Here is a 25890-nt window from a genome sequence, read left to right on the forward strand (position 1 = left end):
ACCATCTGCCATGATCTTTCTTGGGAAAACCACATTTCCAAGCTGGCCTCCAAAGCCAGTCGCCGACTGGGCATCCTCCGTCGTGCGAAGTCCTTCCTAGGCACACCTGAGCTCCTCACCACATACAAGGCTTTCATCCGCAGCTCAATGGAATACTGTTCTCCCCTATGGGCCGGTGCTCCTGCCTCGCACCTGGCTCGGCTTCACGCTGTTGAATCCAAAGCTTTCAGAATCATTGGAATCTCCCGCGATGAAGCTATCTCTGAGGGCCTTTCACTCACTCACCGCAGGCAGGTAGGTGGTCTTTCTGTCTTCTACCGACTCCTCTCCGGCCTTGCTCCCCCAGCTCTCTCTGTGCTCTGTCCCCCAAATATTCCTACAGGTCGCACAAGATCTGCCAGCCACCCTCTGATGGTTAAACTGCCGAAATCTCGGCTCTCTGCTCACCTTCACTCTTTCATTCCTCTTTTCTCCCGCCTCTGGAACAAACTCCCACACTCACTTCAATCACACTCCTCCCTCCAGGTCTTCAAAACAGCTGTTCACCACCATCTCTTATCTTCCCCCATCCAAAACCTTGATCTTTTCTACCCCCACTAATTCACCCCAGATCCACCTTGTTTGAAATTCCAACTTCTTTCCTGGAAGTCTTGGCAGTGTCCATATGTTTTATACCTCTCCCACCCCCCCCCCCCCCCTTCCCATGCCTTCCCCCCAAAGCCCTCTCCCTCCCACAGTTCTCTCGATGTCTCCATGTCTCTCGGTCCCTGCTCTCAAATGTTGTGTTTGTGTCCTTCCCCCTCTCTCCCCATCTTGTCTACCGCTCCCGATGTTATTTGTTTTGTGTGTCTGTTTGTCTTTCTGTGTGATTAATGTTCGCTCTTTCACGAGCCTCGATCTTGTATACAAAAAAAAAAAAAAAAAAAAAAAAAGTGCAAGGGTGCCAATATTTTTGGCCATGACTGTATACATACCTTACATGCACATACACATCACTTTAGGGCACTTATTGGGGTGGTACAGGCAGGTAACTTTGGTTCCCACCATGCAGATCTGTTTCGATTGTTTTGTATCTATCCAGAACATGTTTATACATTATTACCCACAAATCTCACTGTTAGCTACTCATACAGTCCAGGAGACTAAACCTAATAGACATTTATAGGTACACCTGCTTTTTCCGTCCCTGTCTATACATCTTCAATCTGCATCTTTATTTATTTTGCCTTTCTTGTTTAATTCCATCCTTATTTTATTTGCAATAAAACATTGTCTCTTCAGGTAGAAAATCGTAGCAAGAGTTGGCAAAAGAGACAACAGCGGAGAGAGGTATAGTGGGGGCCAGGAAGGTTGGGAGACAAAATAATATGGTGACCTTAAGGTCTGTTGAATAGCTTCTACAAGGCAACGGAAAGCAAACACATTGACAATATGTAAACAGCCATGTTTCTGTGAAATTCCCACCCGCTGGCCAACCCCTTTGGCCAGTCACCTCCTATTTTCTCCACTATAAGTTTGTTTCCCTCTTCCTGCACCCCTTTCAACTGCAGAAATCCTTATACTTCTCAATGTCTATCTCATATTCCCTCTCAATGGATCCGTCAAATGATTTTCACTTACATTTAAGCTCTTCAACAGTTGTCTGCCATTATATGCACACGTCACACTTATTTGTGCTTCTGTTTTATAAATCCCCTTCCTGCTGCGATTTCTTTCCATGACACAAACCCGCTAACATTCTGCAGTATAAACCTTAATTCGAGGAATGAAATTCCCCATCTGCTAGAGAGATCACATAATTAATGTGCTTGTCATACAGCAGGCATTTCTCATCCCATTACACAACTACACACAACCAACACCCCCACCAACCTCCCCCCTTTACACACACACACACACACACACACACACACACACACACACACACAACAACCACTTGTACTCCCCCGTAAGCCACCTCACCACCTGCTCCCATCTTACAATTACCTGCTTTGAACAGCCATCACTAAGACCAATTGCAAAGCAATCAAACTGTTTATATGAGACTAGAGAAACACGTTTTGCCCATCTTTATTTGAACCCATAATGTGCCAACTGCCCAAGAGTAATAATAATGTCGCAGAAACACAGCGGCTAACGGCCACCGTTCCAGGGATTGTGGTTTCGTATACTTAGATTGCTGGAATAATAACCCTGCTTATGCAGCAGATGGTGTTTGTTTAATTACCGAGCACTGCCTGAGAGAGAGGAGTAAATATTAGAAGAGTGGACAATTGAATGAGCAGTTGTGGTTTGAGCTGTAGACCTGGAGTATATCTCGAGCTGCATATAGGACTACAGAATAAGTATTCTGCAGCCCTATATAAGCCCTGTAGCCATATATTAGCCCTACATATAGTTCTGTTGTACTGTTGGAAGCATAGGGCTCGGGTTAGTGCTCGAGTGCACAAAACATACACTCTATCCTTGATCCCCATGCCCCAGGCTTTGGTAATGTATGTCCCCAGTTCTCCCTGTGGACGTCAAGGCAGCAAAAAGTAAAAAGTTTCGATAGTGAGGGCATTGTGCAATCAGTGGGATGGTGGGGTGTTTAGGGTGGGCCTAGAAGCAGGAGGTGGAGAAAATACTGGTTTGCTTGTGGTTGCGGAGGCCGTATGAAGCAGGAGTGGGCTTGGGGGGGAGAGAGAGAGAGAGAGAGAGAGAGCATAGCTTGTGAGGGAGCATGTAGGTGAAATACATCTCTGTGTCAGACAAACTTTTGCACCAACCAGTATTGTGAACCAGTGCACAAAAAAAACAGAAAAAGAAAAAATGAAACAATGTTAAAGATGAATGAGACAAAGAAAAAATGTTTTATATTTAAAACAAAAATATAACAATATGACTCCACAAGATGCAGCAAGCTACTTTGTACTCAATATAGCCAGGTGGGTAAAAAGTTCCCTAATTAGTGCAAAAATAAACAAGAATGAGCCTTAATGTTCTGTCCAGTCTGCCAGCACATGGCACATGAGGATTAAAATGGTGGAAGGAAGATAGGCTACAAGGGCTTTAGAGAGGGAGAGAGACACACAGAAAGAGAGAAGGAGAAGTAAAAGTGTGCTTGGTCACACACTGTCTCAAGTTGGCAATATATTTAGACCAAAATAGCTGGCATGGTTGAAGCAGGAATCCTGCCAAACAACTGGCCAAGCAATAACCTGCTAGCCAACAAAACTAACAGCTGTAAGGAAATTCAAATTTACACAAAATAACTGGACTTCATGACTCCAAAATTATTTTTGTCAGTATGACAACCAATATAAGTACACTAAACGCTGGTTATGGAGATTTTGGGATAAGTTCCCAAATTTCCCATTACCGGTGTCATAGTAACTTGATAGAATAGATAGAGTTGTTTTACTGACCGACAAAAACTCATATTTTGGGGAACAACAACTTTGTTCTCCATACGCTGCACTTCAACTACAATTTATCAGCTTGAATGCACCAAATACCATCAGATTTTAGAAACAAAGAAGAGTTAAGACATGTAATTAGTCCTCAATGGAAGAACAGGGACACTTCTGCAGTGGGTATTGAGCTCACTTCTGATACTTCTGACACTTCTGATACTTCTGACACGGCTGATACTTCTGACACGTCTGAGCTTCTGAGATACCTCTGCAGTAGGTATTGAGCTCACTTCTGATACTTCTGACACGGCTGATACTTCTGACACGTCTCAGCTTCTGAGATACCTCTGCAGTAGGTATTGAGCTCACTTCTGATACTTCTGATACTTCTGACACGTCTGATACTTCTGACACGTCTGAGCTTCTGAGATACCTCTGCAGTAGGTATAGAGCTCACTTCTGATACTTCTGACATGTCTGAGCTTCTGAGATACCTCTGCAGTAGGTATTGAGCTCACTTCTGATACTTCTGACACTTCTGATACTTCTGACACTTCTGAGCTTCTGAGATACCTCTGCAGTGCGTATTGAGCTCACTTCTGAGCTGTCAGGTTCTACACATGCTCCCCTGTAGTTTTGGATCTCACTACAATCTGCTGTCCTGGCACAGTGTCAACAGCAGATGCTGAATCTTGGATTATGCAGTTTCTTGGATATGGACATAAAGTGAATTGTCTGTTCTGCAATTGAAGTTGTAGCTGTAATTCCGATGCATATTTTGAAGAATTTAGGCTGTTGGTACTGGTACCCTGGCTAATATCCTGGCCCAGAGATTAAATAATAAGTTAAAACTTTACAGTTTGTGAAAATCAAGGTAATTGCAAGAATGGATTTGTGCATATAAAGTGCAAGTAACTTGATAGATTTCACGAACAGGGTGTGGATAAGCTGGTGCAGTCATGATGTGTCGAAATGACCTCTCCTGCATCAAGGGCAAATTTTTCAAACTCTAACTATAGATATTTTCCCTTTCCTTCTGATTGTCATGGATCGCATCTGTTGTCGGGTAAATGAGCACACTTGATTGGTGATTTCTCACCACCCACCCTTTCCTCTCCATAATTTGGCCCTGCTCATCTGGATGTTGTTTCACCCCATCCAATTCTAACAGTCGTCATCATCGTTGGTATGCAGTATTGTCTGCTGATTATAATCAGTTCTCGCAGGGATGTGGCTGTGCCACTGATGTAATTCCCCCCTATAGGTTAGATCAGGAATTTGGAATTTGTTCAGGGTGCCGGCTACAGCTTGTTGACTATTTGTGAAGCCACCCTGGAAATTTCAATGTCCACCACCTAATTCTGGCAGATGGGATTCCCAGTTTAATGTCCTACCTACCTGCAAAACAGCAAGATTATAGTTTATAGCTAGGCCGAGATTCCAATTGATCACCCAGGCTGGACAGTTCAGAGACGAGTGCGCATACAGCTATGCTATCCTGCAGATTCAACATCATAACAATGCAGCTAAAATTAACTTTTTTTTCTTGTACTATAAGCAAAAACATCCTTCCTTTGCCATGTATCCCTTCCACCCTTCCTTTCTCTACAGGGGGGCGAATATAGTGGAGAATAAGAGAAAATGACCTTTGGGAGGGGGTTGGGTGGAGGAGACAGTCAAGGAGGACAGCCATAACCATTCAATTCCTGCAAAATCATCATATAACTCCAGGAGTGATATTTCAGCATTCGTTATGTTTGGCCCGATGGTTGTTTAGAAATGCAGCGCATATGAGCTGTTGGCTTGTGAGACATCTCAGCACATGTGATTCCCAGGTGAATGTCTGCTGCCATCTTTGAGCACGAACCATTGTCTTAGCAATTTGAGTTCATATTTGAGATTACATCTGACATCGTTTCTCTCTCTGTCTCTGTCTCCCTCTCTGTCTCTCTCTCTCTCTCTCTCCTCTCTCCTCTCTCTCCTCTCTCCTCTCTCCTCTCTCCTCTCTCCTCTCTCCTCTCTCCTCTCTCCTCTCTCCTCTCTCCTCTCTCTCTCTCAATCATTATTCACTCAAACTAAGTTCCACCTTCATATAGTTACTATCTTTCTCACCCATTTCCACTTGACTAATGGTCCCATCGTCATCTTCACAAGTTCCTGCAACAGAAACGAAGCCAGATGACATTGCCCAATAGTTTAAAACGTGCTTCTCAGGAAATCGTGCCGTTTTGTGGGAATCCTTTATGGTAGCGACTGATGCTTTGTCTTCTCTTTGTCTGTTTGATGATTCTGGATGTTGAGGAGAACTGTCCCTTGAACAAGGTCCAATGTCTTGCACCAAATTCAAACCAGCTACAGAAGCTGGGCCACTTAGTCTCTGTATCCTCACAGCGTGGTGAGAATGCCTAGGCCTCAGATGCACATAGTCCTCGTCTCCATCAGATAAGGATCGACACTTTGGATAACGAACTCTAGTAGGGGTCATCGACATGTATGCTGCGGGCTCGTTCTCAACATTACTGCTGGCCAACATTGCCATGTAATCCAATGAATTTTTGGAGTTAATCGAAGGTTGGCAAAGTAATGGGGACAAACAGCTCATGCAAGATTGTGGATGGCTGTTAGAGAAATTTATCAAGTGGTGAGGGAGATATGGAGAAGGCAAACCACTGGACAATGACCTGGGTTTCATGCACACATACTCAGCAGCCCCAAACTTGTTGGTGACCTCAACAAACTGTTTTTTTCCAGAGGACATAGGTGCATAGTCCTCAGGTGACTGATCATCCAACCCCAATGGTACCCAACTTGATGGAGAGCGAGGGTGGGCAATGATGGGTAAAGATGGGGAACGTTGAGTAAATGATGATAATGGAAATGAAGTTGGGCTCTTCTGCAAGTGCTGGCATCGCCAACTAGTAGGCATGGTAGCTTGTGCAGATGCTGGCAAAGTGTTGGATGAGAGAGAGACCTTTGGAGGTGGCAAAATAGCTGCAGTTGTAACTGAGGAATGTGGCAAAGAAGAAGTGTTGGACTCGGAAGAAGCTGATAGTGCAATGGGAATGATAGATGGCTTGGGTGATGGAGGGAAGGTAAATAGGTCTGTTGATTTTAGGTTGTTTGCAGAAGCACAGAAAGATGGAGATTGTGAAAGGGTTGGTGATATTGAGGATGATGGAGAACTTGGTGTTGAATTTGAAGAAATTGAAGTTTGTTTTGGTGAAGTAGGTGTGGACAGCATAACTGAGAGATCTATAGATTTTGAGGTGACTTTGCTTGATTCTAATGACCCAGGGCATGTTGAAGACAATATAGGATCTGTAATGGATGACCTGGAGGTCATACAAGATCCTGGGAAGATTGTAACTGCCACAGGAGACATCGATGTTGATGGTGAAGAAGATGGTGAAGAAGGAGGGGTTGTGATTAAAGATGTCGTCGCTGTGCAGGCCAGTTGTGGCCCAGACCTCATAGCCTCCAAAATTGCTTCATGGATTTGTCTTGCTGTTGAGCCATCCTCGGCTTGCATCCACAATTCACCAGCTCCTGGTTCAGCTGATCGACCTAACTCGATGAAGAACAGGTTTTGGGCATGGCCGCAGCGTCGAACGCATTGTAGCTTCAAGGAAAGCACTGGAGTAGTTGTGCCTCGTCGGACCAGTGTTAATGCTCGCCCTCCATTTAGGCAGAGCCGGTAACTGCCAGCCAAACCTCGAACCTGAGCCAAACCTCGAGGCTTGATGGTTACAGCCCAGGCATGACTTGGTCCATCACCACAGATTGCACGGAAGGCATTGTACCAAGCATCCCTCTCCCCTTCATTTTCAGCCACAAGCACTAGGTCTTCTGTACACGTGAAAAGGGCTAACTGCAGTGGTCTGTTTTTGGGGTCAGAACGCCGCCCCACAGCGATACAACCTTCAAGGGAGAGTACGCGTCGTGGTCGAACAGACATCTGTATCTTTAATGCCTCCAAAGGGCGCCAAGGTCTGCTTGGGCCATGGATTTCAAGGCGAGCTGGAGCTTGAGGTGTTGCCCCACGAAGAATGTACAAGCATCGCTGTGATGCACGTGATTTGCGTAGGAAGCCACTCTTGAGCACCTCGCCGCACAAATCCATCACCAAGTTGTGTACTAGGAAATGGGTGAAAATAAAAAAATTACATTTAAAATTTAAAGTTTAAAAACAAAGGCAGTATGAAAAGAGAGTAGATAGAATTATCTGCAATACACTTTTAGGAAAAAGAAAATCTTATTCAATCAACCAAATTTATACACAATGTACTGCACCTTGATATATACTAATAACAAGTGCTACATGTCCAACATTTTCCCTCAAAACCTATTTAAATTATTCTCGAGACACTTTCAAATAATTTTGTTTATAAACTCCTGTGGAATGGTGTTTCTCGCTTCTTCCAAGACCTTCCAAAGGTCATCTCAATTGCTGGGATTCTTTCTTACCTTTTCTTTGTCCAAATAGTCCCAAACACATTCAACAATATTGAGATCTGGGCTTGAGGAGGCCATTCTGTGTTGAATGACTCGAGCTTCCTCTTTCTTTTGCAAGCAATTTTACTTATTCCAGTTGAGTGTTTTCGGATCTTGGATCTTGTTGATCTTTGAGACGGCGTGAAGCTGGAAGGTGTAAAAATATTTTGCTACCTACGAGACATGCTGAATGGAGAAAGTGGATCAGACTCTGCAACGGTTGCTAGAGTGAGATGTGCATGGAAGAAGTTTCGGGAACTGAGTGGCGTGCTGATGAGGAGTGGAGTGTCGTTGAAGCTGAAGGGAAGGGTGTATGCTGCATGTGTGAGAAGTGTTATGATTTATGGGAGCGAGACATAGGTAATGAACGTAGAGCAGCAACGAAGGCTGGAAAGGGTGGAAATGCGAATGGTTCGGTGGATGTGCGGAGTATCGTTGAGAGAGAGGAAGACAACTGATGAATTGTGAAAGATGATGGGAATAGAGCCTGTGATTGATGCTGTGAAGAGGAACAGGTTGAGATGGCTTGGTCATGTGTTGAGGAAGGATGAAAGTGACTGGTTGAGAAGAATGATGGAAACGAATGTAGAAGGAAGTAGAGGACGGGGAAGACCGAGAAAGACTTGGCCAAAGATGGTTGAAGAAGAAATGCGGGCAAGGGGGTTAACAAGGGGAGATGCAGAAAATAGGGCAAAATGGAGAAGATTGTCATGGGGACCGCAAGGCTAACCCCCGCTCTAGCAGGGAAAATGGCCTTAAAATGCATGTTGTTGTTGTGGTTGTAGTTGAGTGTTTTGGATCATTATGTTGCTGTAAGATGAAGTGTAGACCAATAAGTCTTGCACCACTGGTGATGATAGAATGGTGGATTATAATTTGTTTGTACCTTGCTGCAGTCAATATACCATCAATTTACTGCAATTTTCGAACACCACTTGTGGATATGCACCCTCAGACTTGAATTGAACCTCCTCCATGCTTAATTGTTGGCTTCAAGCAAGGCACTTTATAACTTTCAATTTTTCATCACCTCACATACTGTCTTCGATTAGATACGAATAACTGAAAATTGATTTGTCTCTTCAAAGCACTTGTCACCATTGTTCCATACTCCAATTTCTGTGTTCTTGTGCATATTTTAGCCTTTTAGTCTTGTTCCCCTCTTTTAGCAGAGGTTTTCTTACTGCAACACATCCTTTAAATTAACACCAAGTATGATTTAAATATGACTTTCATACTGTTGATAAAGGGACAACAACACCGGAGCATCACCACAGATTACACGACAGAAGGCATTATACCAAGCATCCATATCCTCTTCATTTTCAGCCACAAGCACCAGGTCTTCTGTACATGTGAAGAGGAGCAACTGCAGTGGTCTGTTTTTGGGGTCAGAACGACACCTTTAAGTGATACACCCTTCAAGAGAGAGTACACGTCATGGTCGAACAGACATCTGTATCTTTATTGCCTCCAAGGGGCGCCAAGGTCTGCTTGGGCCATGGATTTCAAGGTGAGCTGGAGCTTGAGGTGTTGCACAATAATCTACCATATCAAATACAATGTCTGTTTTTGTGCTTGTACAGATGTCTGTCCCCCTTCATAAGGACGATTTTAGTCGGGTTTTAAAGGCCAATCTTTCAACAAGAATATGTGTTCACTACCGTCTATTTTTGAGGATAAAACAAAGTCAAAAAACATTTTCCATAAGAGTAATTAATTATATCTCTTCTATTGGCATTGTAGACGGTGGCTTGTAAACTGAGCCTCAAGGGCGGTGTACAAAGGCGTTTAAGAAAATAACAATCAATACAAGGCGCAGGGAAGTGAAATTGGTACTGTGTTGTGTATGCAATCACTGCAATGGTAACCACCATATATGGGCCATGAATATTGGATTATTGAAAGAGGAGCCAGAGGATAGAGGAGGAGAAGGAAGAAGACCTAACTACAGCCCTCACAATGCATATGCCACATTTCCCTGATACGTATGCATGCATGTCCGGATAGCTTCAGTAGCGCACACTCGTCTATTTTAAAGACCAAGGATTTAAAAGTGTGAGAATTTTAAATGCAAAAAGTTTGTTGTGTTTGACAGGGAAGGGGTTTATACTTGAATGCTAATCTTCCTGCCAAATATGTGCTTTATGGGACTACAAGGCTGTATGGATTTGCGATTGTGGTTTCTCAAAAAACTCAAACGGGATCCAATGCATTCATGTGTGAGGGGGGTTTATTATTTACAAGGGAGCAAGAAAAGTTATGTGGTACAATTATTCAATCAGGGTTTATTCACAAGGTACAGCAGGGAAAATATATTTATTCGTGTGGTGTGAGATAAGACAACAATGGGGAAATTCATGTGGTGTGGCAATGTACAAAGCAAAGAGACACAGTGTAAATCTTACCAGCCTAATAATACCCCTAATGCAATCTTACCGAATCAAACAACACTGGCACCAAATCAGACTCACACCTGAAGGAAAGGTAGAAAGTTGAAGAAAGGACGAGCAAGGGGAGGATGGAAAAGGAAAAGGGGAGGATGAACAGGGAACATGCAAACATTTTATATGCAAGCTTATTCACTGATGCCAAAAAATGCTCCCCGGGTTTCGTTCGGACGGAAGAGCCCAACATAATTAATCCTTCACGAACCATCAAGCACACCACAGTAGATGCACCAGGAGTAAGACAAAACGGAAATACCAGCTACGGCCTGTATGGGCACTGAGATTCTGTAGAGAGTTAACCACTCCACAGGCTGGTCAGGAGGTTCAGCGCACTCCACACCGATGGGGGCCCCCATTCTCGTGCAGGCGAAAGGTGGAAAACGCGATCGCACCCGTCTCTCAGCTTGGCTCCCCTTTGCCACGTGTACTGAGCTGGACTTCCACTGGACCGTGACACGACCTCTGGACAACCGGACAGGGACAACCGGCATGGGACAACCAGACTTGGACCACCACCGTGGGTGCGCGGGCCAATTGTGGGCACACGGGACGCCCCACCTTATGGCATTGCGCCGCCATGTCTGCTCCGCAGCGATTGGTGGTTTGGCCGAAAATAATTGGGAAATCCCTCCCTGCAAAAAATGCTCTGTAGAGATTCCATACAAATGTTTCTATAGAAGTCTAGGACCGTTTCTATAGAAGAACTTTCCTATAGAACATGTTTTCTATAGAATCCTGAAGAGCACTTTCTATGCAATCTTATAGAGCGGTTTCTATAGAATCCTATAGGATCGTTCTTTAGAATCCTATAGACCTGTTTCAATAGAATATAATTTATATTTCAATAGAATTTCAATAGAATAGAATAGAATCGCTTCTATAGAAAGGCACAAAATCCTATAGAAATTAATTATATAAGATTGTATTGAAAGTGCTCTTCAGGATTCTATAGAAAACATGTTCTATAGGAAAGTTGTTCTATAGGATGTCTATAAGACTTCTATAGAAATATTTGTATGGAATCTCTATAGAACATTTTTTGCAGGGTAAATACAGTACATCACAATAATAGACATGCTGCACTGTCGAAATACAGTAAATCACAATAATAGACTTGCTGCACTGTCGAAATACAGTACATCACAATAATAGACTTGCTGCACTGTAGACATAGAGTACATCACAATAGTAGACATGCTGCACTGTAGAAATAGAGTACATCACAATAATAGATATGCTGCACTGTAGAAATACAGTACATCACAATAATAGACATGCTGCACTGTAGAAATACAGTACATCACAATAATAGACATGCTGCACTGTCGAAATACAGTACATCACAATAATAGACATGCTGCACTGTCGAAATACAGTACATCACAACAATAGACATGCTGCACTGTAGACATAGAGTACATCACAATAGTAGACATGCTGCACTGTAGAAATACAGTACATCACAATAATAGATATGCTGCACTGTAGAAATACAGTACATCACAATAATAGACATGCTGCACTTTAGCCCAAAAGGACTCTACACGTCACACGCCTGGAACACTCGTTTCACTTTTCAGGCAACCATTCGTAGAGGGCCAAGGTTCTTTAGTCCGCTGCCGTAGGTGGATGGATGGAGGTTGTGTTTTCCCCCTTGTCTGTTTGCCTGTTACTTGCAAAATCGAATATTTTCCCAAGTATATTGGTTTGTCTTGTGGGTTATTCTGAACGTGTGTCTCTGTATGTCAATCGCCTTCAGGTCACAATTTTAAACCGATCTTTAAGAAAGTTCAGCAAATGGTAGAGTTGATAATCAGGAAAAAGCCGATTGAATTTGAGGTAAAAAGGACAAAAGCTCAACATAGAACAAGGTCAACAACTTAGGTGCAATCTTCATACGTTTTTTTGTTTTTTTCCAATACGCCAGAAAAAAATTTCTATTTTTTTTTCCAATTTCCGCATTTTTCCAATACGCCATTTCTGTCTGTCTGATGAATTTTTGACGCCAATACATTCTGTCGTTACTTATCCAATCTCAACCAAACTTGACAGGATGATGAAGGGTTACACAATGAAGGTTGTAGCACATTCATTTGCCCCCCTCCCCAAGGGGGTTTTCTCCCCTGAGCAGGTTTTCTCCGCCATTGCCGTCAATGGGTTGCGTGTTGAGGTGTATAGCCGTATTAAGTTAGCTTTGTCGTGGCGTTTTTCCAAGGCCGCTTCAAATAACAAAACTAACGATAATAGCGTAATATTAATGCTATTACAAAACCATATTAATACCAATAATATCCCACCTCCCCAAGAGGTTTTTCCTCCTTGAACAAACATTTGTTACGGCCTAAAGCACACCAAGCCAAGCCTTCAATCACTGCATTGTCTTTATTTATGGATTATCACACGAAAAATCTCTCCGACACATAAAACAAAGAAGGGAGAAGAGAGGAAAAAAACCAGAGTCGGCCGGTCCAAGAGTCGGCCGGTCCAAGAGTCGGCCGGTCCAAGAGTCGGCCGGTCCAAGAGTCGGCCGGTCCAAGAGTCGGCCGGTCCAAGGGTAGGCCGGTCCAAGGGTAGGCCGGTCCAAGGGTAGGCCGGTCCAAGGGTATGCCGGTCCAAGGGTAGGCCGGTCCAAGGGTAGGCCGGTCCAAGGGTAGGCAGGTCCTAGGGTAGGCAGGTCCAAGGGTAGGCAGGTCCAAGGGTAGGCAGGTCCAAGGGTAGGCAGGTCCAAGGGTAGGCAGGTCCAAGGGTAGGCAGGCCAAGGGTAGGCAGGTCCAAGGGTAGGCAGGTCCAAGAGTAGGCCGGTCCAAGAGTAGGCCGGTCCAAGAGTAGGCCGGTCCAAGAGTAGGCCGGTCCAAGAGTAGGCAGGTCCAAGAGTAGGCAGGTCCAAGAGTAGGCAGGTCCAAGAGTAGGCCCCCAAGGCAGGCCCAGCACGAGAGGGTAGGAGTAGGCAGGTCCACAAGTAGGCCCCAAGGCAGGCCCAGCAGTAGGCCCCAGTGCAGGCCCAGCGTGTTAGGCCCCAGTGCAGGCCCAGCACTCCTCGCTGTTAAACGTTGATTGATCTTCCATGGTGAGAAAATGCTTTGTCTCGATCAGCTCGACCTCATTTGATTCAAAGAAATCAACAATTGCAAACTTCCGTTGCCCCATTGTAGGTCACTATAGGTGGGTGGATCAAAATACAAAACTAACAAAAAGACAAAACCTGATTCGTCCACAGAAAATAACCCGCCGTGAAAGTTGAATGAAAACGCTGTGAGAATAGAGCTGTATAACAAAGCATACTCCGAGCAGACGACAGTTAGCTGATCATGCGCAGTGAAAGAGCGTGAGGAAATTCGTGCCAAAAATGTACACGTGTATAGGTACGCGAGTTATGTTTGGTCATCCAATTATAAAGTAGATCCAAAACGATTTGGTTAAGATGGAAAAAAATGTATGAATCTAATTTCTACAAACCCGCCTTTTGTTTTCAAAATTGACAAGTTAGCCAATGATTTCTATTTTATTGCCTAAGACTTAGTTTTAACAGAAAGTAGGTCCAGCCCCCCCCCCCCCCCACCTCTCTCATTACACTCGCAACATATCAGCAATCAGCCATTTCCGTTATCTCCAGTCTCCTCGCTGATTTCCGCTCTGGAGTCTTCAGGTACCCCGTAGCCCATACACAGTAGCGCCTGCCGGCGATGTACAGTATGTTCGTTCGCTTTTGTATTCGTCATCTGAGAAATGATAAGGTATACTGTTCATAAACTAAATGCTTACTAGTACCGACTGCAAAGCCGCAATGAGCCGGCGAAGCCAAAGCCTCTTGCCACTATTTTACCCATCAGTAGGTTAAGTAGTTGGTAGTAGGTAGGTGTAGTAGGTACCGTACCTAGTAAGACTTGGTAAAAGAGAAGAGCAGACAGTCCTCCCCAATACCTGCATACAATAAATGTCACAAGAAGCTTAAGGAAGTAACTATACGATGTGCTAGCTTAGGGCCTATTTTAAGAAATTTTAACTGGGCTTAACCTACGTTTTCACAGTATGTGTGTAGTCTTCTAACTTCAGTCGCTGTCAGGGCTGGTTCTCTCCGGGCACTGCGGCTTCCTCCACGAGAAGAAATTAGCTTGCAGTAAGATCAGTGCCGACAGATCAGACGATAGCGCCATTTCAACGGCAATGTGTGACTGTCGTTAATCAAACCGAGCTTTCTTTCTTTATGTAAACCGCTTATACCGGTAGGTGCAGGACAACATCATAAATCAGACAAACCTACTGAGCATGGGAGCATGGGATTGAAGCCTAATTTGGCTTTTCAGGTCTACCACTGAAGAAGAGAAAAATTTCGAAAATGGCCCAGAGTGGTTTACTTTCCAATTACGTTTCGTGAGAACATTGTTTTTTATCGCGAAAAGAAGGTGATAGACGCTGATAGTGACCTGTAAGTACTCTTGAACATCCTCAACAACACATATATGCTGGTGCGAGCACTCAAAGGTCTATTAAAAAAGCTTTAGAGAAATTTAGCAGTGTACAGTTAAAGTGTAGACTTAAACTGGTAATTGAAACAGTGTAGATTGTAACCTGGTGAATGAGCAGGAGTCACATGACACTCTCACGAATTAGCTTGGGTACATTTATGTCGTGGTTAAGCATAAACGTCGTCCTTCATGCCACATCTGATAGGTCGGTGTGGCGATGAAGAATGGAGGCGAAACATTGTTCCTCGTTTTGGCTTTGACCGAGTGACATGGCGTTTTGCAGAATCGAGTCGAAAAACACGTTGTTCAAGTGCTCGTACTTTTTCGCTGTGCAGTGAGCGAGTGACTTGATACGTTTCACAGTGCCCAAAGCAATGACGATTTAGCTTAGGAAATTTGAGCATACTAGGGCGTGCCCGTACTATATATATATCTAAAATTATATCCCCCCCCTCTATTTACATGAAATGGTTTGGTCCATTCGCAAAGCCAAAGCGAACGGCTTGCGAGTACGGTGACAATCCCCCCCCTCTATTTACATGAAATGGTTTGGTCCATTCGCAAAGCCAAAGCGAACGGCTTGCGAGTACGGTGACAATCCCCCCCCTCTATTTACATGAAATGGTTTGGTCCAAAGCGAACGGCTTGCGGAGTTTGGTAAATAAATCGCCATAGCTCGGTAACTACTTGTCCGATTAATATGAAACCTTGAAAAGGCACATCCTCGGGTCCCCAGCAATATACCTGGCAAGTTTCAAGTATATCGGACCCGTGGTTGTCGAGAAACAGCGGTCACAGACAAACGACACACAGACATACACACAGACATACAGAGATTACTGGAATTATAGATAGACTAGGGCATGCCCGTACTATATCTATATCTAAAATTATATCCCCCCCCTCTATTTACATGAAATGGTTTGGTCCAAAGCGAACAGCTTGCGAGTACGGTGACAATCCCCCCCCTCTATTTACATGAAATGGTTTGGTCCAAAGCGAACGGCTTGCGGAGTTTGGTAAAGAAATCGCCATAGCATGCACAAACGCGCAGGAAAGCGAAAGAATCGCAAATTAGTTTTAATTAGTTTTAAAACATCGTTTAACGCCAACATAGCGGCAACATAGTTTGCCAACGTGAAATAAATGAATACGCTCTCAAATGTGCCGTCCGAGGCAGAGTCTGTTCGCCACGTTCGGCACACGTGATAGCTCGCTGCTCTCTGATTGGTTGAATCGTTTTTTGGACATAGCTCCGTAACTACTTGTCCGATTAATTTCAAACCTTGAAAAGGCACATCCTCGGGTCCCCAGCAATATACCTGGCAAGTTTCAAGTATATCGGACCCGTGGTTGTCGAGAAACAGCGGTCACAGACAAACAAACAAACACACACACAGACACACACACACACACACACACAGAGATTACTGGAATTATAGATAGATGATGAGAACTATTTCGAGCAGCATATGCTTACGCGTGATTCTGTTGTTTTGCACCAACCTCGTTCCCGGCGTCGCAGAGGCAGACGACGCCCTTGTAAGATGTCCTGTGTCGAGGGCGCTGATTGGCTGACCTAAGCTGATCGCTGATTGGTCAGCTCACAAAATATCGAAAATTCAGACCTAAAATGACACAATTTGCATTCTGGATGAGATTAAAATTGATAAAATTTACTTCTTGATTAATTCGGTGAATTCCGTCTCAACTTCGGATATTTCCGGCCGTGAAAAACTATCCGTATTTCTAAACTAAATATGTAAACCGCTTATACCGTATTTCTGGCCGTGAAAAACTATCCCCGACGGCCGCGAGATTTCTAAAAAATAATTCTTCGTCAATTTTAGAATATCGACGCCGTTTTCACCCTCCGAAACGCTAATAAGCTTTTTAAAAATATTTTTTCAAATGCTACAATCTCATTGGTTCTGGTGTTTGGTGACGATTTTCGTTGAAGATCACGAGGTTGGTCTTAACGTATTTTAATTACAAATTAGAGGTGCATTAGATTGTGAATCAAAGAAATACGGGTGAAACAAACTCCTATTGAACTTTTTCGCAATTGTTTTATGCAAACTTCCGCATCCGGTCGATGGCGGCCTCCATTGGGTGATTTGGTTTTAGAAATATTTTTTCAAATGCTCGACTCTCATTGGGTCCGGTGTTTGGTGACGCGTTTCGTTGAAGATAACCAGGCCCGTGCGGGCCGAGGTTGGTCTTAAAGTATTTTAATAATAAATTGGAGGTGCATAAGATTGTGAATCAAACAATGACGGGTGAAAGAAACTCCTATTGAACATTTTCAATTTGTTATGCGTACTTCCGCATCCGCAAGATGGCGGCCTCCATTGCGCTTCGGAATTCTCAAGCCAAGGCATAATCAGGTTTTCGACATAATACGTACGCGTTTATTGACAACACCGGCTTCGCCGGCTACTAGTACCGACTGCAAAGCCGCAATGAGCCGGCGAAGCCAAAGCCTCTTGCCACTATTTTACCCATCACTATGGCATCAGTAGGTTAGGTAGTTGGTAGGTGTAGTAGGTACCGTACCTGGTAAGACATGGTAAAAGAGAAGAGCAGACAGTCCTCCCCAATACCTGCATACAATAAATGTCACAAGAAGCTTAAGGAAGTAACTATACGATGTGTTAGCTTAAGGCCTATTTTAAGAAATTTTAACTGGGCTTGACATACGTTTTCACAGTATGTGTGTAGTCTTCTAACTTCAGTCGGTCAGGACTGGTTCTCTCCGGGCACTGCGGCTTCCTCCACCAGAAGAAGTTAGCTTGCAGTGATTAATTCGGTGAATTCAGTCTCAACTTCGGATATTTCCGGCCGTGAAAAACTATCCGTATTTCTAAACGAAATATGTAAACCGCTTATACCATATTTCTGGCTGTGAAAAACTATCCCCTACGCCTACGGCCACGAGATTAAAAAAAAAAAATTCTTCGTCAATTTTAGAATATTTGACGCCGTTTTCAGCGTCCGAAACGCGTAATAAGCTTTTTAGAAATATTTTTTCAAATGCTCGAATCTCATTGGTTCTGGTGTTTGGTGACGATTTTCGTTGAAGATAACGAGGTTGGTCTTAACGTATTTTAATTACAAATTAGAGGTTCATTAGATTGTGAATCAAAGAAAGACGGGTGAAACAAACTCCTATTGAACTTTTTCGCAATTGTTTTATGCAAACTTCCGCATCCGGTCGATGGCGGCCTCCATGGAGTGATTTGGTTTTAGAAATATTTTTTCAAATGCTCGACTCTCATTGGGTCCGGTGTTTGGTGACGCGTTTCGTTGAAGATAACCAGGCCCGTGCGGGCCGAGGTTGGTCTTAAAGTATTTTAATAATAAATTGGAGGTGCATAAGATTGTGAATCAAACAATGACGGGTGAAAGAAACTCCTATTGAACGTTTTCAATTTGTTATGCATACTTCCGCATCCGCAAGATGGCGGCCTCCATTGCGCTTCGGAATTCTCAAGCCAAGGCATAATCAGGTTTTCGACATAATACGTATGCGTTTATTGACAACACCGGCTTCGCCGGCTATAATAGACTGCAAACACTATAGCTAGCTGCCACGAGAAACAGCGAAATCCGTTATCTGACCAAGCGATTCACGGAACAAGGTTCGACAAGATACATTCAAAATGGCAGTCCTCTTCTGGAGAACACCATTTTATAGACCACCATTGCTGTCCTATAGAACAGGAGTGTTGTCCTATAGAACACCATTTCTGTCCTATAGAACAGGGGTGTTGTCCTATAGAACAGGGGTGCTCTTCTATAGAACGCCATTGCTGTCTTATAGAACAGGAGTGTTGTCCTTTAGAACAGAGGTGCTCTTCTATAGAACAACATTTCTGTCCTATAGAACAGAGTCCTCTTCTGTAGAACACTGTTTCTGTCCTATAGAACGCCATTTTTGTCCTGTAGAACTACGGTGCTGTTGTATAGAAATAAATTGTTCCATAGAGATTTCTATATAAGTCTATACAAGTCTATTGGTTTCTTTAGATATTCTATAGAACATTTTTAGCAGGGCTCCCCTGAGCCTCTCGACTCATGACGAATGTTCGAGGTCCTCGCAATCGCGCCAAAACTAGCGCCTCCTTGATGTTGCAAAGCCAGATTCCTTTATAAAGCACGTATAAGACAGATTACAAAGGAAAGAACATTACAAAGGCAGTAAAAGTTATAAAATTGAAAACAGCTGGACTTGCTAGTCGGGAGATCCGACATTTTGGCGAGTATCCACTCGCCTTGGTCGTGGCAGATGTTGATGTGATTCAAGGGAAGTGAAGCTTGACAATCACCATGTGACCTCCTCCGTTGGTTGGGTGAGTTGATCGTGAGACCAATCCGTGCGTCACACGAAGGTTGCAGACGGCGTGGGAGAGATGTCATAGCCTTGACATCTTGACAGTCCCACGTATGTGACAGGTGAAACCGCAAACCACCCAATTTTTTTGTTGAGAGATGGTGATTCAACTCTTGCCCAAATGGATTCCTTTACACCTCGAGCAAACCACTTTTTACTCTGTCTAAGATGACCAGTTGACTGTTATCAAAGCTGTGACCATGCAGGTTCAAATCCGTATATACAACAGAATTCAAACCCTCTTCATAAGCTGGACGACGATGTTGGTTAAATAAAAACCACAGAAAAATGCTGTACTAGTTAAGATTGATGTATAGGGAGATGCATAACATTAAAAAGTGGTTTCAAAGGTTTCAAATTATGGAGGGAAGATGACAGCTTTCCATACCAATATCGATGCATAATCCTTTATCACAATTGCATTGCCTCACTCTTATGCTAATACATGCACTAAGGGAATAGCCATTTCTAAGCAATACAATTTTAACCACAAGAAGCCATTTCTGCAGCTATATGAACATAAGGCAATTATTTGCATGTATTATACATATATATATAAAGTGCATTCAGAAAGTATTCAGACCCCTTCACTTTTTTCACATTTTGTTATGTTGCAGCCTTATGCTGAAATCGTTTAAATTCATTTTTTCCCTCATCAATCTACACTCAATACCACATAATGACAAAGAGAAAACAGGATTTTAGAAAGTTTTGAAAATTTATTAAAAAGAAAAAACTGAAATATCACATTGACATAAGTATTCAGACCCTTTGCTATGACACTTGAAATTTAGCTCAGATGCCTCCCATTTCTCTTGATCATCTTTGAGATGTTTCTACACCTTGATGGGAGTCCACCTGTGGTAAATTCAATTGATTGGACATGATTTGGAAAGGCACACACCTGTCTATATAAGGTCTCACAGCTGACAATGCATATCAGAGCATAAACCAAGCCATGAGGTCGAAGGAACTGCCTGCAGAGCTCAGAGACAGGATTGTGTCGAGGCACAGATCTGGGGAAGCCTACAAAAAAATTTCTGCTGCATTGAAGGTTCCCAAGAGCACAGTGGCCTCCATAATTCTTAAATGGAAGAAGTTTGGAACAACCAGGACTCTTCCTAGAGCTGGCCACCCGGCCAAACTGAGCAATCGGGGGTGAAGGGCCTTGGTAAGAGAGGTGACCAAGAACCCGATGGTCACTCTGGCTGAGCTCCAAAGATCCTGTGTGCAGATGGGAGAAACCTCCAGAAGGACAACCATCACTGCAACACTCCACCGATCTGGGCTTTATGGCAGAGTGGCCAGACGGAGGCGTCTCCTCAGTGAAAGACACATGAAAGCCCACTTGGAGTTTGCAAAAAAGCATCTAAAGGACTCTCAGACTGTGAGAAACAAGATTCTGTGGTCTGATGAAACCAAGATTGAACTGTTCGGCTTCCGTCTGGCCACTCTGCCATAAAGCCCAAATCGGTGGAGTGTTGCAGTGATGGTTGTCCTTCTGGAAGTTTCTCCCATCTCCACACAGGATCTCTGGAGCTCAGCCAGTGACCATCGGGTTCTTGGTCACCTCTCTTAGCAAGGCCCTTCTCCCCCGATTGCTCAGTTTGGCCGGGAGGCCAGCTCTCGGAAGAGTCCTGGTTGTTCCAAACTTCTTCCATTTAATAATTATGGAGGCCACTGTGCTCTTGGGAACCTTCAATGCAGCAGAAATTTTTTTGTAGGCTTCCCCAAATCTGTGCCTCGACACAATCCTGTCTCTGAGCTCTGCAGGCAGTTCCTTCGACCTCATGGCTTGGTTTTTGCTCTGATATGCATTGTCAGCTGTGAGACCTTATATAGACAGGTGTGTGTCTTTCTAAATAATGTCCAATCAATTGAATTTACCACAGGTGGACTCCCATCAAGGTGTAGAAACATCTCAAAGATGATCAAGAGAAATGGGAGGCACCTGAGCTAAATTTCAATTGTCATAGCAAAGGGTATGAATACTTATGTCAATGTGATATTTCAGTTTTTTCTTTTTAATAAATTTGCAGAACTTTCTAAAATCCTGTTTTCTCTTTGTCATTATGGGGTATTGAGTGTGGATTGATGAGGGAAAAAATGAATTTAAACGATTTCAGCAAAAGGGTGCAACATAACAAAATGTGAAAAAAGTGAAGGGGTCTGAATACTTTCTGAATGCACTGTATATATATATATATATATATATATACGTATGAACGTGTGATCATTATAGAGTCGAAAACTGCTGGGCCAAACTCCACCAAATGTTGCTTACTCGTGGTACCCAGGGTCAGGTCAGGGGCATTAAATCCAACCCCCCCTCCCCCTACTTGCCACCCCAGTGTGGGGAGACTACTTGCAATTTTCACCTGCATGCAAATGATAGTGTAAGCGGTTTAACCACTGATCCCTTCCAGGGGTATTGAGGGTGGAGGAGGGGTATTGAGGATGAGGATACGATGCTAATTCTGAAAATAAATCCTCTTTCTCCTGGAGAGATCAATATCAGTTAACATATAAATTAAAAAAGACTCAATCACGTCTCACCGTAATTGGAGGGAATAACCAATCAGCTCTCACCGAATTAATTACCCCAAGTGGCTAGGATTATAAATAAATGAACTCCTATGCTCTTCAAGCCAAATACATCTGCATAAGGTAACCATGAAAAGCTAAACAAGGTAAAGCCTTTGCTGTTTCAAACTCTACCTGAGTTCCTCTACAGATATTTTGTAGCTGACAGGATATAAAATATAGGTATATGACTGGCAGGATGGCCCACAGGTAGGCACACTCGTGTCTAAGCTGTTTAGCCTGGGTTTTGATTCCCGACCCAGCTATAAACTGTCAACCTGGTGTTTCACAGGCAGGATGATTCATCAATGTGTGTGACGTCCCTTGGATGGACATTAAACTGGGCATCCCATCTACCAGCATTCATTGGTGGATGTCAAAGATCCTATTGTGTCCTTTGCGGAGAGCAGGCATGCTATGGCTGATACCATGGCCAAATTCCAAACTCTGCCCTAACTACAGCTGGAAAGGCAATGGCAAACCACCCAGCATAACCCTTGCCAAGAAATGTCTTTGGCAGCATTTACGCTCTGTAACAGAGTATGGTACGTCACACACACACACACACACACACACACACACACACACACGGAATGATCGAAAAGTTATTTTATATTGTATAAACGTTATTTTTCGAAAAATTATAAAAGTTATAATGTAATTGTATAAACATATTGTGGCCGTTCTGTGAACTGTTACCTCTGACATTGGCACCCAACATACAGGCTCCCGAGTTAGTTGTTTCATTATTGAATGTTCCAGATAAGCCTCCCTTATCTGGGTTTCAAAAGGAATATGCATTTTGAGGGATTAGTTCGGGTATTCCACTCTTTTTCACTTACCATTTATCTTTATTTTGGAGGATGGAGGCACTCTCCTTCTCTCTCGAGCCACAGTGGACTTTGTGTGCAGCACCCTCATTTGCATATCTGTGGCAAAACCTCATTCACATCCACACGCCAAAACCAAACTGCCACCACCGTTGCAGCAGCACCTCAACTGCAGTTTAACTACCACCACACTATAAACTATCTCCACTCCACAACACCACAACCACCTTTCTCCACCGCAAGCCCAATGACCAACATGACACTTTATTTGCTCACCATCCATTCACACTTGCACCTCAACCACACCGTCTCAACCACAGTCCCACTACCACAAGACCTCCACCAATCGACCACCAAAATGCTTCAACCACCTGCCTGCGCCTCAGTGCTTCAACCAACATCTCACGTTGCACAAAGACGCCATTGAGCCTGCGTCACGACCCACAAGACTCGCTGCCGGTTAGCATAAACCTGCGCTAAGCTTCCCGTGGTTCTCTACCATCAGCCATGACCCTCCGGTTGTCTACCATGCCATTCGGGCCCTTGTCGGACGTTCTGGCGGTGAACAAGTAGCAATGCAAGTCCGCTCAATGTTAGGCAAGGAGCTAAGGGCCATGGCACGTCCCAAAAATCAATGACAATTCAAGACCAACAGACTCGTGGAAAGGGTGACGTCACACGAAGGCTCATCAGAGCCAATGGACATGCTGCACCAGGAACAAGGAAGGCGGCATGTGACATTTGCTCCCAGCACCCATGACTGGAAAGGGCGGGCTTCACCCTTGATCCGCGCTGAACTCCACACCTCCTCAGATGCATATAACATGGAGCTGCGAATCGGTCTAGACAGGATACAGTAAGTACAGAGTACAGAGGGAGTACTCGCAGAGTCCAGTTGAGTTCATGGTACTGACACAGAATTCCACAGGATCTGACACAGACAGTTCAGAAGAAAAGACACCACAGTACAAGCCAGGACGTAGGTGTTCGATCTGCAAGAGGAACAGAAGAGGAACGCCGGAGAGGGCCGGACAATCAGTTCAAACCGGGAAAGCCCAATTCAGTCTACGAGAGCACAAGTATTACTCCCCATTACCTTCCCCCCAGTGCAGGGAAACGATGCACTCATCAGTCATCACACGGTGAGCCAAGAGGTTGTACTATTCTCGCCCTGCTCTTCCTTTCTTGAACTTATTACCTTTCCTTCAACTGTGAGTCTGATTTGGTGCCAATGTTGTTTGATTCCATAAGATTGCATAAGGGGTATTATTAGACTGGTAAGATTTACACTGTGTCTCTTTGCTTTGCACATTGCCACACCACATGAATTTCCCCATTGTTGTCTTATCTCACACCACAAAAATAAATATATTTTCCCTGCCCGACCTTGTGAATAAACCCTGATTGTATAATTGTACCACATAACTTTTCTTGCACCCTTGTAAATAATAAACCCCCCTTACACATGTTCTTCCAATCAGCCTGTGATGTATTTTCCTCCATTGATCTAGCATAGTCCGCATTAGAGTTAGCCGGTCTTTTCCAATCGATTGGTTCCACACATTAGCCACTATGTACTGGCCAGTTTACTTGGCTGCACCCGATTAAATAAGACAAGATCAATACGTAGTGAGGGCACGATCCCTGGTTAGGTTGGCCACATCACCCCCAGGTAAACGGTGTCAGACGGAGAACCCTGTGAGATTTGGTTGTCTCTAAGTGTTTGTGGTTGATTAGCAACCCGTTGGACCACAGAGTTATCCGCAACTGGTAGTCAGGAGGAGCCCGAGAAGCCCCCTCGTGGTAAACTCCGAACTTCGCTTCCATAACAATATATACAGAAAAATAAACATGTATAATTGTATATTTATGTATATACATACACGTGTGTGTGTGTGTGTGTGTGTGTGTGTGTGTGTGTGTACATATGTATGTATATATATATATATATATATATATATATATATATATATATATATATATATACATATATATACATATATATACATATACATGTGTATGTAAATATATATATATAAAAATATATATATATATACATATATATATATATTACAATCGGACAATTATTTACAGAAACAGAGTCAGCAAAACAGGCACACTGAAAATACACCCTATGCAGTTTACTGACTGATAAAGATGTAGATATGTCGAACGCTGGGAGCAAAAGCTTTCAGAAAATTCTATACCAGTTAAGATCGATGTATAGGATTGATATACTTTCCTAAACAGGTAAATCACCTATGATTGATAATTTTAAGGGAAAAAGTCGAGCCTGCCTCACTTAAAACAAGCATTGATAACTTACCCTTAGAATGGAGATGTCTCCCAACGAAGTTTTTTCTCTGCCTCCAGTATCTTTTTTGTCTTTATGTCGCTCCAGTTTCTGTTTCTGTTTCTGTCTTCCCTAGCAGAGTCTTGCGAAAGAGGCGTAGAGATCAGGCACACGAGAAAGGGGCGGGAGGAAGGGGAAGGGGTGGGGTGGGGGCTAAAGGGGAGTGTCAAAAGTTTGGAGCATGTGTTGTGCAAACATAACCCTTATTCAGTTACGCTTATTGATGTGCCTTCTCACTCACTTCTTTCCAGCCACATAGTTACAGTCATTATTGTTCTCAGATTGCAATATTTTTATCGACTCATATTTTATTCCATACACATGGTAAGATGGCCAGCTGAACACCATTCCTTGAAGAAGTACTTGCCAGTCAATCATTGAGTGCTGACCCGTTGATTGCAGTACTTCGACGAACATCAGACCCGCAAGATAAATACACACACACACACACACACACACACACACACACACACACACACACACACACACACACACACACACACACACACCATTTGCAGTTGTGATTTTGAACTTAAGAGTTTCATAAAGCTTGCTTACCTAACTTTCACTATAATTGACTGGCATGCATCTCCATGAATCTTTAGGTATATCTTACTTGGGCTAATTTTATTGTTGTACAAACTCAAGCAACTCAAACAACTGTGTGTAAGGGTACAACATACGTGTGAGTGTGTTTGGCTTCCTGTCATGTGTGTGTGTCTGTGTCTGCACACAAGTGTGTGAGAGAGGAAAACAACACAGCCTGTTAATTAGAAAAAACACACAAATTCACATCAAATTTAATTCACAACACAATGATGAAAAACAATGTGAGGTCACACAATCTGCATATATTGCAACCAAACTCTGCCTCTACATTTGGAGCATATATAATGCCTGACAGACCAATCATGTGGTTGAAATGTGGG

The 25890-nt window shown here is 43.4% G+C and overlaps 1 protein-coding gene across 4 annotated transcripts; it reads right to left on the reverse strand.

Moving 5' to 3' along the window:
- Positions 1–2831: 2831 nt before the first annotated feature.
- LOC137429837 (uncharacterized) lies at positions 2832–25079 on the reverse strand. 4 transcript variants are annotated; one of them, XR_013623544.1, is made up of 4 exons: positions 24935–25073; positions 16309–16430; positions 3774–7529; positions 2832–3687 (listed from the first exon to the last, which is right to left on the reverse strand). XR_013623544.1 is itself a non-coding variant. In XM_078778593.1 (3 exons), the coding sequence occupies exon 3, from the start codon at positions 7513–7515 to the stop codon at positions 5458–5460; it is 2058 nt and encodes a 685-aa protein (XP_078634719.1). In that variant the 5' UTR covers positions 7516–7529; positions 16309–16430; positions 24935–25073; the 3' UTR covers positions 2832–5457. The 4 variants fall into 4 exon arrangements, 2 of the variants coding, with proteins under 2 accessions (XP_078634719.1, XP_067976254.2); XR_013623545.1 differs by lacking the exon at positions 16309–16430 and having other exon boundaries at positions 24935–25079; XM_078778593.1 differs by having other exon boundaries at positions 2832–7529.
- Between the last annotated feature and the right edge of the window lie 811 nt (positions 25080–25890).

Source organism: Myxine glutinosa, chromosome 1, assembly GCF_964187855.1.
Source record: "Myxine glutinosa chromosome 1, kmMyxGlut1.1, whole genome shotgun sequence".
Taxonomy (NCBI): Eukaryota; Metazoa; Chordata; class Myxini; order Myxiniformes; family Myxinidae; genus Myxine; species Myxine glutinosa.

Coding starts and splice junctions, on each gene's coding strand:
- LOC137429837 (XM_068120153.2), bottom strand. CDS start 7,515: ATGGATTTGTGCGGCGAGGTGCTCAAGAGTGGCTTCCTACGCAAATCA.